The sequence below is a fragment of the Bombina bombina genome, chromosome 9 (assembly GCF_027579735.1).
Source record: "Bombina bombina isolate aBomBom1 chromosome 9, aBomBom1.pri, whole genome shotgun sequence".
Classification (NCBI taxonomy): Eukaryota; Metazoa; Chordata; class Amphibia; order Anura; family Bombinatoridae; genus Bombina; species Bombina bombina.
In genome coordinates, this window is record NC_069507.1 from 215,634,683 (window position 1) to 215,653,324 (window position 18,642).

General features: G+C 39.3%; 1 protein-coding gene across 1 annotated transcript in view; it reads right to left on the reverse strand.

Moving 5' to 3' along the window:
- Positions 1-4,393: 4,393 nt before the first annotated feature.
- PSTK (phosphoseryl-tRNA kinase) overlaps positions 4,394-18,642 on the reverse strand; it is a 31,284-nt gene continuing 17,035 nt past the window's right edge. The window contains exons 5-6 of the mRNA XM_053692616.1: positions 17,434-17,527; positions 4,394-6,172 (exon numbers count right to left, since the gene is read on the reverse strand). Of these exons, the coding sequence (XP_053548591.1) occupies positions 5,934-6,172; positions 17,434-17,527 (333 nt within the window). The 3' untranslated portion in view covers positions 4,394-5,933. The remainder of the gene's footprint in view (positions 6,173-17,433; positions 17,528-18,642) is intronic.

Here is an 18,642-nt window from a genome sequence, read left to right on the forward strand (position 1 = left end):
CCTAATGTTGCAATGTATTGTGCTCCTACAATCACATGACAGTCTTTTATTTCAGATTCCAGATTAATCAAATTTATCTTCTGCTGATGAAAGATAATAAGCGTGAAACCGCTGCCCACAAGTGGTTCCGTTTTTGCTGCATCAACTGCATAAGGGGATCACTGTGATCAAACAGTACTGGAAGCAAAATGCATGAGATATTGTGTGTCTAATTTGCATATCTTACCCAGAATCCTTTGGGGCATTGGGAACACTGTATACAGAGTACTTCTGGGGAAAGCAGAGTTATTTGCCTAGTTGTGCTATTTTCCTATACAATAATTCTATGGCTCTTAGATTCCAGATTAGAAAGCCCAGTATTTTGCTCCTGAAAACTGTTGGGTTCAACAGAAAGTGATAGATTAAAGAGATCTGATTTCCACGCAAGCTCAACACATTTGAATCGGTTGTGGGTTCAAAGGGAAAACATTCTCTATTTCGACTCTCCCCTAGTTTTGAAAGATTCAAGCACTCCCTATAGACTCTACTGTTTAGGGATGCATACAACCTACACTAACCTTTCTTTATACCAGTTCCTCTCCTCCATTGCTATACCCTGAACCCCCTGAGCATGTAAGCTTAAAGGGACAAGAAACCCCAAAAATTTATTTCATGATTCAGATAGAGAATACAACTTTAAACAACTTTGTAATTTACTTCTATTATCTAATTTGCTTCATTCTCTTGGTGTCATTTGTTGAAGGAGCAGCCGTGCACTACTGGTTTCTAACTGAACACATGGGTGAGCAAATGACAATCAGTATATATATGCAGCCACCAATCAACAGCTAGAACCTAGGTTCTCTGCTGCACATGAACTTTCCTAGATAAACATTTCAGCAAAGGATAACAAGAGAAAGAAGCAAATTAAACAATAGAAGTAAATTGGAAAGTTGTTTGAAATTGTATTCTCTATCTGAATCGTGAAAGAAAAAATGTGGGTTTCATGTCCCTTTAAGAGTCCAGCTGTTTGCAGATCACCTTCTTAAGAGCTGACTACAACAGTGCGACTCTTGGCAGGGCCCTCTACCCATTTGATCCCTATAATTGTTTTGTTGTACTCTGCCTTTGTTTATAGCGCTGCGGAATCTGTTGGCGCTCTACAAATAACCAATAATAATACTGTTTCATACACAAAAATAAACATAAGGAAGCAATTTCTTATACGTTTTATACTCTGCAGCTGGTATAACAAATGATTGGGAACACATTAAGGGAAAAACAATTTTACAGTACGCTATCCCTTTAAATTTGCTGCAGTTGGTCTGACCCTGTTACAAAGTGATAGCTCACATCAGTGCCACAGCTCCTTTGCATCTGGCCCTAACTGGCTACAATCAAAGGAGATAAACATTCTCAGCAGGTTTTTGAGGGCTTAATCTCAGATGAAAGCAATCTGTATATAAAACATTTACTTTAAAGGGTCAGAAAGGTCAACATTTATTATTCAAATAGCGCATGTGATTTTACATAACTTTCCAATTAACCTCTATTATCAAATGTGCTATGTTCGCTTGCTATCCTTTGTGTGTAGGCTCAGAAGCAGCAATGCATTCCTGGGAGCTTGCTGGTGATTGGTGGCTGCACATATGCCTCTTGTCATTGGCTCTCCAGATGTGCTCAGCTAGCTCTTGTTTCTGCTCCTGAGCCTACCTTGGTTTACTCTTCAACAAAGGATACTAAGAGAATGAAGCAATTTTGATACTAAAAGTTCATTGGAAAATTTGCTTATAATTGCATGTTCTATCTAAATTAAGAAGTCTAATTTTGACTTTACTGCCCCTTTAATATGCCATCGTTTTTTATTTCAGCTCCATGATGGTTAGTAGTGCACATGTGTTTCTCAACTGTCTTGTTGGCCCTAAGCATATATATCTTATACTGGGTGCTTTTCAGTCCTAACCTATTTCTCAAAAACTTATTAATTTATATTTCTATTCTGTTAAAATGATCTTTATCCTACATGCTTTAAAATGATTTACTTTCTAATATCTACATAGTAATTTTATAAGACATCACTGAATGGCAGAATAGATTATTAAAATGTTGGTCCCAAAACAGACACATTTAAACAGACACATTTAGATGGATTAAAAATGTTGATCGTGTAATCACGACAAACTGTTGACTTTAGCGAGCTGCCCCTATCATTTTGGTAACATTCTAAATAGCATAGGTTAAAGCATTACAATAGTGCGCTAGGTGTACAACATTCTGACAGGACACATAATAATGTTGTTCCTCTGGGTACTTATATTGCGCTATACTGACAGCAAGATTATTATTCATGGGTAGAAAGATAAAAGTACAACGATGATACATTTTTAAGACACAGGACAAAATTTATCAAACAAATACAGGAGGAATTGAGGGCCATTTTCTTTTGGGAACAATCTACAAGGGTAAGAGGGTGAGAAACAGGAGGTGGTACTTACAAGTGTGAGAATGATGTCAGTATGGAGTTACATGAGGACAACTATTAGGCAAGTGGAATTATTGTGTTACTGAGTTGGGTGCTAAGCTTCCTTGAACAAAAAGGTTTTTAGGGAGCGTTTAAAGGACGACAGATTAGGCGCAAGGAAGTTCCAGAGGGTTGGTGCCTCACAAGAGAAGTCCTGTAGTCTAACATAGGAGGAGGTGATGGTAGAAGATGCAAGGAGATGCAGGTCATTGTTGTATCTTAGGGAGCGGGCCGGAGTATATTTGTTGATTAGTGAGGATATGTGGAACTAAATTAGTCTAATGAAATAGAGCAGTGAAACCCTCACTGGAAGACTGAGATGGTGCAAGATAAAATTGTGATTCATTTTTTATATTTAAAAGGGGAAAAAAACACCTTTGTAAAACTTGTTCTTTGTAATACAGTAGAGAATATAAAATGCTCCTTCCATTTAACCCAGGAATCTGGAAGACTAAACATTTAATTTGCAATCAAAAAGAGGAAACTTTCAGGAATTTCACTAAATGTGATATAAACAATTCATAAATAAATACAAAATTACACACAACAAGTTATGCTACAATGGCTGCACGTATGTTTTTCAAACAATCCAACAACTACATCTATTACATTTTGACTTAGTAGCTGAATTATAAAAAAACATAAACAGGCCACAGCCTTCCTTACCCTGCGGTACCTCTCAGCCCCTGAGTGCAGTCACTTATGTATGGCATGTATGATTGTGAGGCTCACGTAATGGTCGTGCAAGTACAAAACTTGTTGCTACCAATGCAACAAAGAAATGGAAAAATAAGAGGTATACCTAATTACATTAACCACCAAAATAAGTCTAAGTAATAAAATATATGTGGAAATATTAGTAAATGATTAGTGATTTAATAGTTTAATAATTAAGTGCCCGGTAACTAAAAGTAATCATAAAACAGGGGCACTTTCATTCATAAAACTTTACAACGCTTATTTTTTAAAATGCTTACCATTGCGTTATGGTAAACATAACGCCGATCCTCTGCCCGCAGCTCCTGCTTTCATTAGCAGATCGATGACGAATCCGGCTTCCTCCAATCGTTCCGTTGCCTCACGAGCTGGACACCAAAGGGGGCACACAACGATTGGAGGAAGCCGGATTCATCATCGATCTGCTAATGAAAGCAGGAGCTGCGGGCGGAGGATTGGCGTTATGTTTACCATAACGCAATTGTAAGCATTTTAAAAAATAAGCGTTGTAAAGTTTTATGAATGAAAGTGCCCCTGTTTTTATGATTACTTTTAGTTACCGGGCACTTATTCAAAATTGTATTTATTTATGTTGGAGGGTTTGTAAATATTTCAAATAGAATATCAAAAGAAAAATGTCACTTTTCTTTCTGGTTAAGGAACATTCAATTTAAAGATAATATGCATTGTGGCTTCAAAGCCTTAGTTAGGACAAGCCATTCCTACACCATATTGGTTTATTTTGGCTGTCAATATAAATTTTATACAAACATTTACATCTAATAATATTGATGTAAGAGTTTGTGGAGCATTAATATGTAAAACAAAAGATTTTGGGCCAGATTATGAGTGGAGCGCAAATGTTTGCTCTCAAGCGATATGGGGTTTATCACTGGTGTTTGCGCTCATCGGGTTTACCGCTGGTAATATGAGTTGAAAGTAAACGCCATCGCTTGAGCGCAATCACGATTTACAGTAGAATGATTACCGTGACTTCAGAGCTCTGGTTAACGGTTTTGTGAAACTAAAAAGTCTCACAAAACACATCAAAAATACATTGCAAAGTGCAGTTACACTCATAACACCACAATCTAATAAAAAAAATATTGTGCACAAAAGTTATAATGGCTCAAATATATGAGGTCTCAGGTGTTAGAAAAAAAATTAGCGCTCCACTTGTAATCTGGCCTATTGTAGGCACAACATTTTATTTCCTATTCTGTCTATACAAGTTGCCCAGTTCTCTTAAAGGGATAGTAAAGTCTAAATTAAACTTTTATGATTCAGAAAGGGCATGTAATTTGAAACAACTTTCTAATTTACTTTCATCATCAAATTTGCTTTGTTCTCTTGTTATTCTTAGTTAAAAGCTAAACCTAGGTAGGCTCATATGCGAATTTCTAAGCCCTTGAAGGCAGCCTCTGCATTTGACAGTTTTTCACAGCTAGAGGGCTTTAGTTCATGTGTTTCATATAGATAGCATTGTGCTCATGCACGTGAAGTTATTTAACGGGACATGAAACCCACATTTTTTCTTTTGTGATTTAGAAAGAGCATACCATTTTAAATAGCTTTTTAATTTACTTCTATTCTTTAATTTGCTTCATTCTCTTTATCTCCTTTGCTAAAAAACGCATATCTAGATAGGCTCAGTAGCTGCTGATTAGTGGAAGCACAAAGATGCCTTGTGTGATTGGCTCATCCATGTGCATTGCTATTTCTTCAACAAATGATATATAAAGAATGAAGCAAATTAAATTATAGAAGTAAATTGGAATGTTGTTTAAAATTGTATTCTGTATCAGAATCATAAAAGATACATTTTGGGTTTAGTGTCCCTTTAAGAGTCAGCACTAATTGCCTGAAATGCAAGTGATCTGAGATAAGAGGGCAGTCAGCAGAAGCTTAGATACAAGGTAATCACAGAGGTAAAAAGTATATTTCTATAACAGTGTTGGTTATGCAAAACTGGGGTATGGTAAATAAAGAGATTATCTTTTTAAATAATAAAATTTTTGGTGTTTACTATCCCTTTAAGGATACAAACATGTAACCTTAAAGGACCAGTAAGTACAGTAGATTTGCATAAACAACAAATGCATTATAAAAAGACAATGCAATAGCACATTGGGGCCTATTTACTATGGTGCAAGCAGACATGATCACGCTGTTGGCATTTATCATTGCACCAGCAGTTCTTGTGCCGGCCGCTAGCAGGGGCTGTCAATCAAACCGATCGTATAGGATCAGGTTGATTTCTGTCCGCAGCCTCAGAGCAGGCGGACAGGTTATGGAGCAGCGGTCTTTAGACCGCTGCTTTATAACTTCTGTTTCCGGCAAACCTGAAGGCTCACCGGAAACACGGGCATCAAGCTCCATACAGAGCTTGATAAATATGCCCCTTAGTCTGAACTTCAAATGAGTAGTAGATTTTTTTCTGATAAATTTCAGTTATGTCTTTTTCAAATCCTACTGTATCATGTGACAGCTATCAGCCAATCATAAATGCATATAAGTATATTCTTGCACATGCTCCGTAGGAGCTGGTGACTCAAAAGGTTTAAATATAAAAAGACTGCACATTTTGTTAATGGAAGTAAATTGGAAAGTTGTTTAAAATTGCTGCTTTATCTGAATAATGAAAGTTTAATTTTGACTTGAGTGTCCCTTTAAGTATATGTAGATAGTAAAAACATGACATTCTGCTATAATAGTGTTAGAGTTTGTATTCTTGATTTTCTTGAGCTTGGACATCAACTAACTCCTTGCGCAGATATGGCTGCAGTATATATTTACTGTGTTCCTCAAACAAGCACACAATATCAGAAACAGTGTCTTTATTGTGAGACAGTGACGTCGTCCCTGACATGCTTTGTCGCAGGTCTTCTATTAGCTTAGACTTGGTGTGCTGAAGATCCTGGGCCACTGCTTTAATGTGTTGTGGAGAGACTTTACCTAAAAGAAAGTGCAGAAGTCAACATCAGAGTGCTTACAAATTACATAGACATCCATTCTATACACAGGAGACAGTGGGACGCAAGGTGTTATGGTGCACAGTTCTAATTACCAACACTGTCCTGACAGTGATATTGCAGCCAAGATGTCACAGTGTACACATTGTAGCTACAAGTAATGTAAGTGAAATTACCACAAGGGGCTGTTAACCCTTCGGATGCCAGAAAGGGCTGGAACACATTTCCACAATCTTTAAAGCTAAACACAGAAAATAGAACACACAGGACAAAACTGAACACTACACAAGATTATTTGTAACAACCTGACACAGAGAATCAGCAAACAACAGCGACTAGGGTCCTCAATAACACAATGTACAAATGTCACATGATAAGGCACAGCACAATGTCAGTGTGATCCAGCAAACTACAATGGTCTATAGTGCTGAACAACACAATATACAAAGTTCAGGATCCCTCATGAATAACACAATGACAACAAGTGAAGCTACAGTGTTCAATAGCATTTTGTAGTTGTAACTATCACATAGTTCAGTTTTTATATATCTCTCTCATTGTGTGAAAAACAGAAATCATAAGACATACTAGAGTGCATCCTCAGTTATGATCTATATAGCTCAAAATAAAAATCTATGCATTGTGTCTATTGGCAAAGGTTTATTTTTAAAACTTTTACAGAAACCTTTATGTGGAAATACAAATTTAATTTGGATGTTAAAATAGAGGCTACCTTACAGGGCTCAAAATTTCCACTAGCCATTGGCTAGTGAAAATTTAACAGTGGTGAGTGAAATTTAGTGAATGAATGTTGAGCTACCTGCTACTAATATTATCTAAAAGGGATATTTTATATCCATGAAAGGGCAAGGTTATGATATTCCTCTAGGGCTATAGGGACCCCATTAGTCCTTAGACTGAGAGGGTAAACAGGGGCAGAGAGAGATTGGAGAGGAAAAGTGAGAGTGGATAAAAAAAATAGCGTTAAAAAAAAATGGAAAAAAAAGAAAGAGAAGAGATATGAGAGAGAAGGGAGGGGGTAAAAAGAGATTGGAGAGAGAAGGCAGCGGAGAAAGATAGATGAGAGATGATAATTATAAAAACAAAATTTATGCTTACCTGATAAATGTATTTATTTCTTGACACAATGAGTCCACGGATCATCTAATTACTAATGGGATATATCACTCCTGCCTAGCAGGAGGCGGCAAAGAGCACCATAGCAAAGCTGTTAAATATTACCTCCCTTCCCTCCCACCCCAGTCATTTGACCGAAGTAAAGGAGAGAAAGGAAGTAACAAGGTGCAGAGGTGTCTGAAGTTTATTACAAACTCATACCTTGTCTAAAAAACAGGGCGGGCCGTGGACTCATCGTATCAAGAAATAAATTTATCAGGTAAGCATCAATTTTGTTTTCTAATGACACGATGAGTCCACAGATCATCTAATTCACGGGTGTCAAACACAAGGCCCGCGGGCCGAATCCGGCCCACCAGACCTTGTCATGTGGCCCGTGTAGCCGCCGCCGGCCGCCAGCCTTCACCCCTGATACCGCGATTCAGTAATATAAAAAATAAACATTTATATTTATAATGTTTGCTACAGTAGCGCGTCCGCGATCGTGACACTGAGGCCCGCCCGTCCTCCCCTCCTTTGAATTTGTAATTCTCGCGCCGCGGTCAGCAGCAGCGAATCAGCGACAAGCAAGCAGGCGTGATGTCACCAGGGGCATCTCACGTGACCCCGCGTTGCCGCTCTAGAGCACTGAGGAGTGTGAAGTTCTCACAGGAACACGTGGCAGCAGACTAGAGGACACTGTCTGACAAGTGAGCAGCTGAGATTGTCACTCACTGTGTCACACACCGGGCCCCGTAATCCTCTGACTTGGCGCTGCCGATCTGGACCAGACGAGAGTGAGTCGAGACTGTGAGAGGTGAGAGTCTGGCTGCCTGCTGCGCATATGAACTTGTGCTCTCAGGCTCAGCTGCAATAAAAAGTTTTAGGCACTCTGGCTGCTAAACCATGAAATCAGAATTATTTTAAAAAAAATATCCATTTTTGTGACTTATTCTTAAGTAAGTTTTATTCGTCAGGCACAGTCTGTTATGCTAGGAAAAAATGCTGGTAATAAACTGACAAATTTTATTATTATAAAGTAACTGTAACATTGTCAACCAGGCAGCAGGTAGATTCGCAAATCTGAGGGGTAATTAAAAAATAGTAAAAGCTTCTTAATTTTTTAATTACCCTGGCTGATATTTTTTAGCAAATGATCTGCCACATGCAGTTTATTTGTTATATCTGCTGGTAGAGATATTTTTCAGTAAAGTTAAGCTTCTTAATTTTTTAATTACCCTGGCTGATATTAGCAAATGATCTGCCACTGTTATAATATATACATTTGAGTTTATTTGTTATTATCTGCTGGTTCTGTAAGTACAGAGATGCAGTACCCTTCTGAAGCTTTACTACAAAATATCTGTACTTACAGAACCAACAGATAGATCATAACAAATAAACTGTATATAACAGTGGCAGATCATTTGCTATAGCCAGGGTAATTAAAAAATTAAGAAGCTTTACTGAAAAATATCTCTACCAGCAGATATAACAAATAAAATAACAGCTGAGTGGCAGATTATTTGCTAATAGCATTGAGATAGGCATTCTATGTCCCCCCTACATAATATATAGCCCCCATGTGTCACCCAGCATATAATATATAGCCCCCATCCCCCCTTCATAATATTTTGACCCTTAGTGCTAAACAGTAATAATTGAATGCAGTGACAATAATTTATTATGATAATAAAGAGTGGACACATAGTCCTATACAACCGGCCCTTTGAGGCCCTTTGAGGGTGACCAAACTGCTGATGTGGCCCCCGATGAATTTGAGTTTGACACCCCTGATCTAATTACTAATGGGATTCAATACCCAAACTAGAGTACACAGATGATAAGGGAGGGACAAGACAGGGAACCTAAACGGAAGGCACCACTGCTTGAAGAACCTTTCTCCCAAAAGCAGCCTCAGCAGAGGCAAAAGTATCAAATTTATAGAATTTTGAAAAAGTGTGAAGAGAGGACCAAGTTGCAGCCTTGCAAATCTGTTCCACAGAAGCTTCATTTTTGAATGCCCATGAGGAAGCAACAGTTCTTGTGGAAAGAGCCGTTACTCTCTCTGGAGGTTGCTGTCCAGCAGTTTCATAGGCAAAACATATGATACTCTTCAGCCAAAATGAAAGAGAAGTAGCCGTAGTTTTCTGTCTCTTATGTTTTCCCGAGAAAACCACAAACAAGGCAGAAGACTGACGAAAATCCTTAGTCGTCTGTAAATAAAATTTTAGTGCACGTACCATGTCCAGATTGTGCAGAAGCCGTTCCTTCGGAGAAGAAGGATTAGGACATAAAGAAGGAACAACAATCTCCGGATTAATGTTCCGGTCAGAAACTACTTTAGGGAGAAACCCTAATTTGGTACGTAAAACTACCTTATCCGAATGAAAAATAAGGTAAGGAGAATCATACTGTAATGCCGAGAGCTCTGACACTCTACAAGCAGATGAAATAGCAACAAGAAACAAAACTTTCCAAGATAACAACTTAATATCTAAGGAATGCATAGGCTCAAACGGAGCCCCTTGAAGAACCTTAAGAACTAAATTAAGACTCCAGGGAGGAGTAACTGGTTTGAACACAGGCCTAATCCTGACCAAGGCCTGACAAAACGATTGCACGTCTGGTACGTCCGCCAGACGTTTATGTAACAAAATAGACAAGGCAGATATTTGACCCTTTAGGGAACTTGCTGATAAGCCCTTCTCCAAACCTTCTTGGAGAAAGGACAGAATTCTAGGAATCCTAACTGTACTCCAAGAGTAGCCCTTGGATTCACTCCAATATAGATATTTATTCCATATCTTGTGGTAAATCTTTCTAGTCACAGGTTTACGAGCCTGAATCATGGTCTCTATGACCGATTCCGAAAATCCCCGCTTGGATAAAATTAAGCGTTCAATCTCCAAGCAATCAGCTTCAGAGAAACTAGATTTGGATGAAGGAAGGGCCCTTGAAGTAGAAGGTCCTTCCTCAACGGAAGTCTCCAAGGTGGAAGAGATGACATGTCCATCAGATCTGCATACGAAATCCTGCGAGGCCATTCCGGTGCAATGAGGATCACCGACGCCCTCTCCTGCTTGATTCGAGCAATGACCCGAGGAAGAAGATTGAATGGAGGAAATAGGTATGCAAGACTGAAATTCCAAGGTACCGCCAGGGCGTCTATAAGTACAGCCTGAGGGTCCCTTGACCTCGACCCGTACCTCGGAAGCTTGGCAATCTGCCGAGATGCCATGAGATCCAATTCCAGCTGACCCCATTTGAGAATCAGGCTGGAAAACACTTCCGGATGGAGTTCCCACTCCCCAGGGTGAAAGGTCTGTCTGCTCAGGAAGTCCGCCTCCCAGTTGTCCACCCCTGGGATGTGGATCGCCGACAGACAATTGTTGGTCTCCGCCCACCAAATTATCTTGGCTACCTCTGCCATGGCTAAGGAACTCCTTGTTCCTCCCTGATGGTTGATGTAAGCCACTGAAGTTATGTTGTCCGACTGGAACCTAATGAATTGGGCCTAGGCTAACTGGGACCAGGCCAGAAGAGCATTGAAGATTTCTCTCAGCTCCAGAATGTTTATGGGCAGAACAGACTCTGACTGAGTACAAGTTCCCTGCGCCTTTAGAGAGCCACAGAAGGCCCCCCATCCTAGAAGGCTGGCATCTGTTGTCACAATCACCCAAGAGGGTCTGCGAAAGCAGGTTCCCTGGGAGAGATGATCCTGAGACAACCACCAAAGAAGAGAATCCCTTGTCTCCTGCTCCAGCTGTATTCGTGGAGACAAATCTGCATAATCTTCGTTCCATTGACTGAGCATGTTTAACTGCAGAGGTCTGAGGTGGAAACGAGTGAACGGGATGATGTCCGATGTCCACCATCAGCCCGATTACCTCCATGCACTGAGCCACTGATGGCCAAGGAGCGGACTGAAGCGCTAAGCAAGAATCAAAAATCTTTGATTTCCTGACTTCTGTCAGAAAAATCTTTATTGATAGGGAATCTATTATGGTTCCCAAGAAAGTTACCTTTGTGTTTGGAACTAAGGAGCTCTTTTCCAAATTTACCTTTCACCCGTGAGATCGCAGGAAAGATAACAACATTTCCGCGTGGGACCTTGCTTGTTGAAAAGATGGCGCCTGGACCAGGATGTCGTCTAGATAGGGCGCCACTGCGATGCCCTGTAATCAGAGCACCACTAACAGGGATCCCAGAACCTTTGAGAAAATTCTGGGAGCTGTGGCAAGGCCGAAAGGAAGAGCCACAAATTGGAAGTGTTTGTCTAGAAATGCAAACCTTAGAAACTTGTGATGATCCCTGTGAATGGGAAAATGCAGGTACGCGTCCTTTAAATCCACCGTTGTCATAAATTGACCCTCTTGGACTAAAGGAAGAATGGAACGAATAGTTTCCATCTTGAAGGACGGTACTCTGAGAAATTTGTTTGGTCTGAAGGTTCCCTCCTTTTTGGGAACCACAAACAGATTGGAATAAAACCCCAGACCCTGTTCCTGCATCGGAACAGGAACTATCACTCCCAGGTCAGAGAGGTCCTGTACACAGTGTAAGAACGCCTCTATTTTTGTCTGGTCTACAGATAATCTTGAAAGCAGAAACCTGCCTCTGGGAGGAAAATTCTTGAACTCTAGTTTGTATCCCTGGGACACTATGTCTACTGCCCAGGGATCCTGAACATCTCGAACCCAAGCCTGAGCGAAGAAGGAAAGCCTGCCCCCCACAAGATCCGGTCCCGGATTGGGGGCAGGCCCTTCATACTGTCTTTGATTTGATAGTAGGCTTTTTGGATTGTTTTCCCTTGTTCCAAGACTCCTTTGGTCTCCAGGAAGGTTTAGACTGTTCTTGCTTGGAAGAGGAAGAATTTCCCTTAAAATTTCGAAAGGAACGAAAATTACTCTGACGTTCCTTTTGCTTGTTTCTCTTATCCTGAGGGAGAAGATGACCCTTTCCTCCCGTAATATCAGAGATTATTTCCGTCAAACCCGGTCCAAACAAGGTCTTTCCCTTGTAAGGAATCGCTAAAAGTTTAGACTTAGATGACACATCTGCAGACAAAGGTTTTAACCATAAAGCTCTGCGGGCTAGTACAGCAAAACCTGAAATCTTTGCTCCCAGTTTGATAACCTGTAGGGAAGCATCAGTAATAAAGGAATTAGCCAACTTAAGGGCTTTTATCCTATCCTGGATCTCATCAAGGGGAGTGTCTGTCCTAATAGCATCAGACAACACATCAAACCAATATGCCGCCGTACTAGTGACGGTAGCAATGCACACAGCAGGTTGCCATTGTAAACCTTGGTGTACATACATCTTCTTGAGTTACCTCTAGGTAACTTCTTGAGTAACCCCTAGGCTCTTTAAAGGCACAACTATCTTCTATGGGGATAGTAGTTCTCTTGGCCAGAGTGGAAATAGCTCCTTCCACCTTGGGTACTGTTTGCCAAGCCTCCTTGATAGAGTCCGCTATGGGAAACATTTTTTTAAATATAGGAGATGGAGAAAAAGGGATACCCGGTCTCTCCCATTCCTTAGCAATGATCTCAGAAGCTCGGTCTGGTACTGGAAAAACCTCTACCGAGGAAGGTACATCAAAATATTTATTTAGCTTACTGGATTTCTTAGGCTTAACTACGACCATAGTGTTGCTGTCATCCAATGTAGCTAAAACCTCCTTGAGTAACAGACGGACGTGTACTAGCTTAAACCTGAAAGATACAACTTCAGTATCAGCAAGAGGAATTACACTGTCAGAATCTGAAATTTCACCTTCAGATGCTACCAAAGTATCCTCCTCCTCAGGTTCTGGGAGGGGGCATTCGAAATAGCAACAACTGCGTCAGAAACCTTGCTTACTGAATGTTTGTTTTTCCTCTTACGCTTTCCCTGCAACATGGGAAAAGCAGACAACACATCAGAAACTGCAGAAGACATGAGAGAAGCGATGTCTTACAACGTATCTCCAGGAGGAGCTAGAGAGGAAGCGCAGGGCATTGCATGTGTGGGCGGTAAAATTTGGGATGCTTGAGGAGAAAGCTGCGGCATATATTGAACATTGTCATTAGACTCCTGAACAGCATCCGCCTTGGAAAATGTTGGCTCAGAAAAAAGTCTATGCCCATAAATTTAAAGTCCTCTCAATACATGAGGAACAGAAAGGGATTAGTGGTTCCACATTGGCATCAAAACACAAAGAACAAGTGACATTTTGCAAAGCCTCTTGGTCCATTCTGACTCACAATGGATCAAATTAACAAATAATAACCTTAATTTTTGGATAAAAATTAAAATAGAAAAAAAAATGTTACTGTCCCTTTAAATTTTAAACCATAACTTTTTTACTTAAGCCTGCAGAAGGAAGTATTAAGCTAAATAACAGAAAAGAAACACCTCAGCTTCTTTGCTGAGGTGCCTACCTGCCCTGCTACACCGGAGTTTGTCTCCTTTCAGTAGATAAACGATCCGGACTACAGCAGCAGACGAAATGAGCCGTTCTCCGGTCCTAGAAACGCATGCGTTTCTAGACAGACCCTGGAAATTCTGTTCCTCCGCACTCGGAAGTGAAGAAAGTGGCGTGCAATGCAGATTGCCGCCTCACTTAGCTACACTCCTCGTGGGCGTCCTCAAAAACAACAATCTCCTGGTCGGCATATTGTTTAAAGTTTAACCGCCGGGAGAAGTGGAACCACCACTGTTTAAATACCAAGCAGACTATTCTCAGCCCCAGTGCCTGCATAAACTGCTGTCTGAGAGTCCTCTCCAGTATAGGAGAGTTTAAGTGTCCCTTATTTAAAGTGCCTTAAAATAAAAATAAAATTCTTCTTTCTCTTTGAAATAAAGTGCCCACTTTTTCTGAGTGTCTTCTCCTTCCCAGAAATATATAAAGTCAGCACTTGCCTCACAAATCTGCCCGACAGCAAGGCAGCTCACAAGGTTTGAGAGGTCCTCTCCCTCACATAGACCTGTGGAAAGAAAAAAGACTGAATATTCCCCTCAGGCTTTCAAAGTTAGGGCAGCATAAATTATATATATAGAATGACTGGGGTGGGAGGGAAGAGAGGTGATATTTAACAGTTTTGCTGTGGTGCTCTTTGCTGCCTCCTGCTGGGCAGGAGTGATATTCCCAATAGTAATTAGATGATCCGTGGACTCATTGTGTCATTAGAAAGAAATATATTTTCCAGGTCTGCTATGACCTCACATTAATGTCAACACTCTCTGCTCTCTCAGTTCAACAACTTCCTTTTTCTGATGTTGCTAACTGCTTTGCACTTATTTTTGTTAATTTATTACTGTATGCAGCATTATTTAATTTATGGTATAAAGCAAAAACAATAGGGTGTGGGTTAGTGGGTAGGATCAAAGTGGCAAGTAACATTTTGAGGTGGCTAGTAGCTTAGGGTTTGAAATTTTGAGCCCTGCTACCTATATTATGATTTAAAGAGTAAATCACTATATTTTTTGACAAAAAAATAGTATGAAAATGCATATACAGGTAGCCTTCAGTTTACGCCGGGGTTAGGTTCCAGAAGGAATGGTTGTAAATCGAAACCGTTGTAAATTGAAACCCAGTTTATAATGTAAGTCAAAGGGAAGTGAGGGAGTTAGATTCCAGGCCCCTCTCAAAATTGGCATAATTAACACCTAATACATTATTTTTAAAGCTTTGAAATAAAGACTTTAAATGCTAAACAGCATTATAAACCTAATTAAATAATCACACAACAGACTGTATCATCAAACTAAGTTTAATGAACAAAAACATTTTTTTACTTGCATTTTTCTGCAAACAGTTCTCTGCATTGTTAGCATGTTAGATAATATTGGGTCTGCACCTGTTCTATGCATTTCAATCTGGAGTGATTAAAGTGCATGTAAAGTCAACTGAATAACTAATCATCAAAGTGTTTAATCGCAAAAATAAAGGTTACTTTAATTCATCATATTTTTGTAATCTCTTTCTAAAAGTAAATATAACGATTTTTACTTCTTATTCTTGTCGCCGGTTCCTCCGCCTGCCATTTTGGTCCCACATTTCTGTATTGATTGACACTTCGCTTTCTTAATATTTTATTCACCCCCGGGGCGTCAGGCTGGTTGTTCGTGATTTAACAGCGCATGCGTGAACTACACTATGACGTAGCGTACTCAATGCTCGTCCACGATTCGTGCATGCGCAATACTGATATGTAATGTCCGATATAATAGACAATCTTTACAAATAAGGGTGATATCGGATTGATGCTTATTTCAATCAATAAACAAAGCTGCTCCTTGCTCGCAAAGTATTCAATGAATGCAAACATTCATTGAATACTTTGTTTATAATATACTTACGGCGTGTAAACGCATGCGCAATGGGAAACGAGGTGCCAAGGTTTAGAGCGTTCGTTTTTGCTATACGCATGCGCTCTTTGTCGGCAAAATTTTAAACGCATGCGCAGATGCCAGCACTGATCGTGAACGAGCATGAAACAGACGTCAGCGAGTGGGCGTCAAATATTGTAATGATGCAGGAGAAATCGGATGAAATACAGGAAGAAGACGGTTGGAAGGAGTTAAAGGCTTATAACGGAGCTAAGTTGAAATTAAAATTAAAAGATAATTATTCTTTATATTTAACTTTTATTATTGAGGTTTGCATATATCTAATATTTTGAGCAAGTAGGTTTAACTTAATACCCAAAAATTTACATTCACTTTAATAGGCAGTTAGGCACCCTCACCTCAAGCAGCTGGACAGGAAGATAATAGGGAAGTGGCTGCTAGATCTTGTTGCTTGAAAGCTGCTCGATAGCTAAGGTCTGTTCTGTGTACACAGATTAATTTCAGTCTGCTAAGCTTGCAAAACTTTGCTGCAAGACAAGCGGACAGCTCCACCTACTGGCTATTTTAATTAATTAGTACACTGCTTTTCAATAGCAGTCAAATGACTGAAAAAAAAGGTTGTTATTCTGAAACGGCGCAAATTGAACCGACGTAAACCGAGGGCCACCTGTATAGAAAACATACATTAATGCAAACATACAGATGACCACACTATATATCTAGATATCTATATCTATCTGTGTGTATAAGAAATAAATAGCATTCATTCTGATAAAACCATGATAGGCTACCCAGAAAGTACATAACGAATATTGTTTTAAAATACTGTGTAAAAATGCTTTAGACAAATGTTATGGTATGCTAGTGAAGTTAACATTATAATTTGGGATTCTTGTGTCTTTTTCAGAGTGCGTGATATTCACCAAACAAAAGGAGTTCTAAACTGTCACCCCTATTTTAGCTATAATTCACACATACTTCTATAAAAACAATCTGAAGAAAACAAAACATCTTATAAAGTAAGAACAGTGCTTTCAACTCTTAATGTTTTTAAAATAAATTAACTACTTTGTGTCTGAATAATAGTGTTCACATCTGTCCAATATAAACACTATTAGTAAAAATGAAATCACGCGATCGTCAATGCGACCATGTGATTTCAAGGTCGGGATCTGATCATGGGAGATTGCCTAAGCTGCTAGGAACGCCCCCAGGCCGATCCTTACATATGTCAAAGGGAGGATGCCGTATATGTTAGGACATTCCATGCCGTCCTAATGGTGTTAAAGCCCAGTGCTGTTAGGACGGCATGGAACGTCTTAATGGTGTCAAAAGCCAAACTCCGCCTACCATTTGCCTTATTTGTAGGAGCCAATCTGGGCTTTAGACCACAGGCAACAAGGAAATGTTGTAACGGTCACCAACAACCAATGAGTTAAATGGACATAAAAGTCCAATAATAAAATGCTCTGTGTTATGCGCCAGCAATAGCGCAACAATAAAATGCTCTGTGTTATGCGCCAGCAATAGCGCAATAATAAAATGCTGTAATGTGTTATGTGCCAGCAATAGCACAATAATAAAATGCTCTAACTATGCAATGGGGATAAACACATAGTTAAAGTCAGCTCTAGAGCAGCAATGCAGTACTGGCCGAACACTTCTGGTGAGCCAATGACAATCAGCAGCTAGCTCCCAGTAATGCATTGCTGCCGCTCAACCTACCTAGGTTTACTATTCATCAAATGATACAAATGAAAGATTAAATGGACTACTAGAAGTCTATACCTTTTAATGTTTTCATTTGGTCTGAGATGATGCGTCGGAGAGATAGATCAGCTTGATGAATAATACTGGCTGCACAAATAGCACGCTCTTTATCCTGTGCAAGGAGAGAAGCAAAAATTGCATTTTACAATTTGAAATGATCATAGCAAAAATTTAGAATATTATAGAATCTACAAAAGCTACCTTGTCTCTGTTCTTTGGTAAGTGTGTCCTTATAGAATAACATAGTAACTGGCGACAACACATACCGCTAGATTACGAGTTTTGCGTTAGAGGCTATGCGGTGCTAACGAGCAGTTTTCCCTCACCGCTCACTTACCTACAGCGCTGGTATTACGAGTTATTAACCCCTAAACCTAAGTCTAACCCTAAACCTAACACCCACTAACTTAAATATAATTTAAATAAATCTAAATAAAATTCCTATCATTAACTAAATTATTCCTATTTAAAACTAAATACTTACCTATAAAATAAACCCTAAGCTAGCTACAATATAACTAATAGTTACATTGTAGCTATCTTAGGGTTTATTTTTATTTTACAGGCAAGTTTGTATTTATTTTAACTAGGTAGAATAGTTATTAAATAGTTATTAACTAATTAATAACTACCTAGCTAAAATAAAGACAAATTGACCTGTAAAATAAAACCTAACCTAAGTTACACTAACACCTAACACTACAATATAATTAAATAAATTAACTAAATTAAAAACAATTACCTAAATTAATTAAAATTAGCTAAAGTACAAAACAAAACACTAAATTACAGAAAATAATAAACAAATTACAGATATTTAAACTAATTACACCTAATCTAATAGCCCTATTAAAATAAAAAAATCCCCCCCAAAATAAAAAAAAACCCTAGCCTAAACTAAACTACCAATAACCCTTAAAAGGGCCTTTTGCGGGGCATTGCCCCAAAGTAATCAGCTCTTTTACCTGTAAAAAAAAATACAAAAAAACCCCCCAACAGTAAAACCCACCACCCACACGACCAACCCCCCAAATAAAATACTATCTAAAAAAACTAAGCTCCCCATTGAAAAGGACATTTGGATGGGCATTGCCCTTAAAAGGGCAGTTAGCTCTATTGCAGGCCCAAACCCATACCTAAAAATAAAACCCACCCAATACACCCTTAAATAAACCTAACACTAACCCCCTGAAGATCAACTTACCGGGAGACGTCTTCATCGAAGCC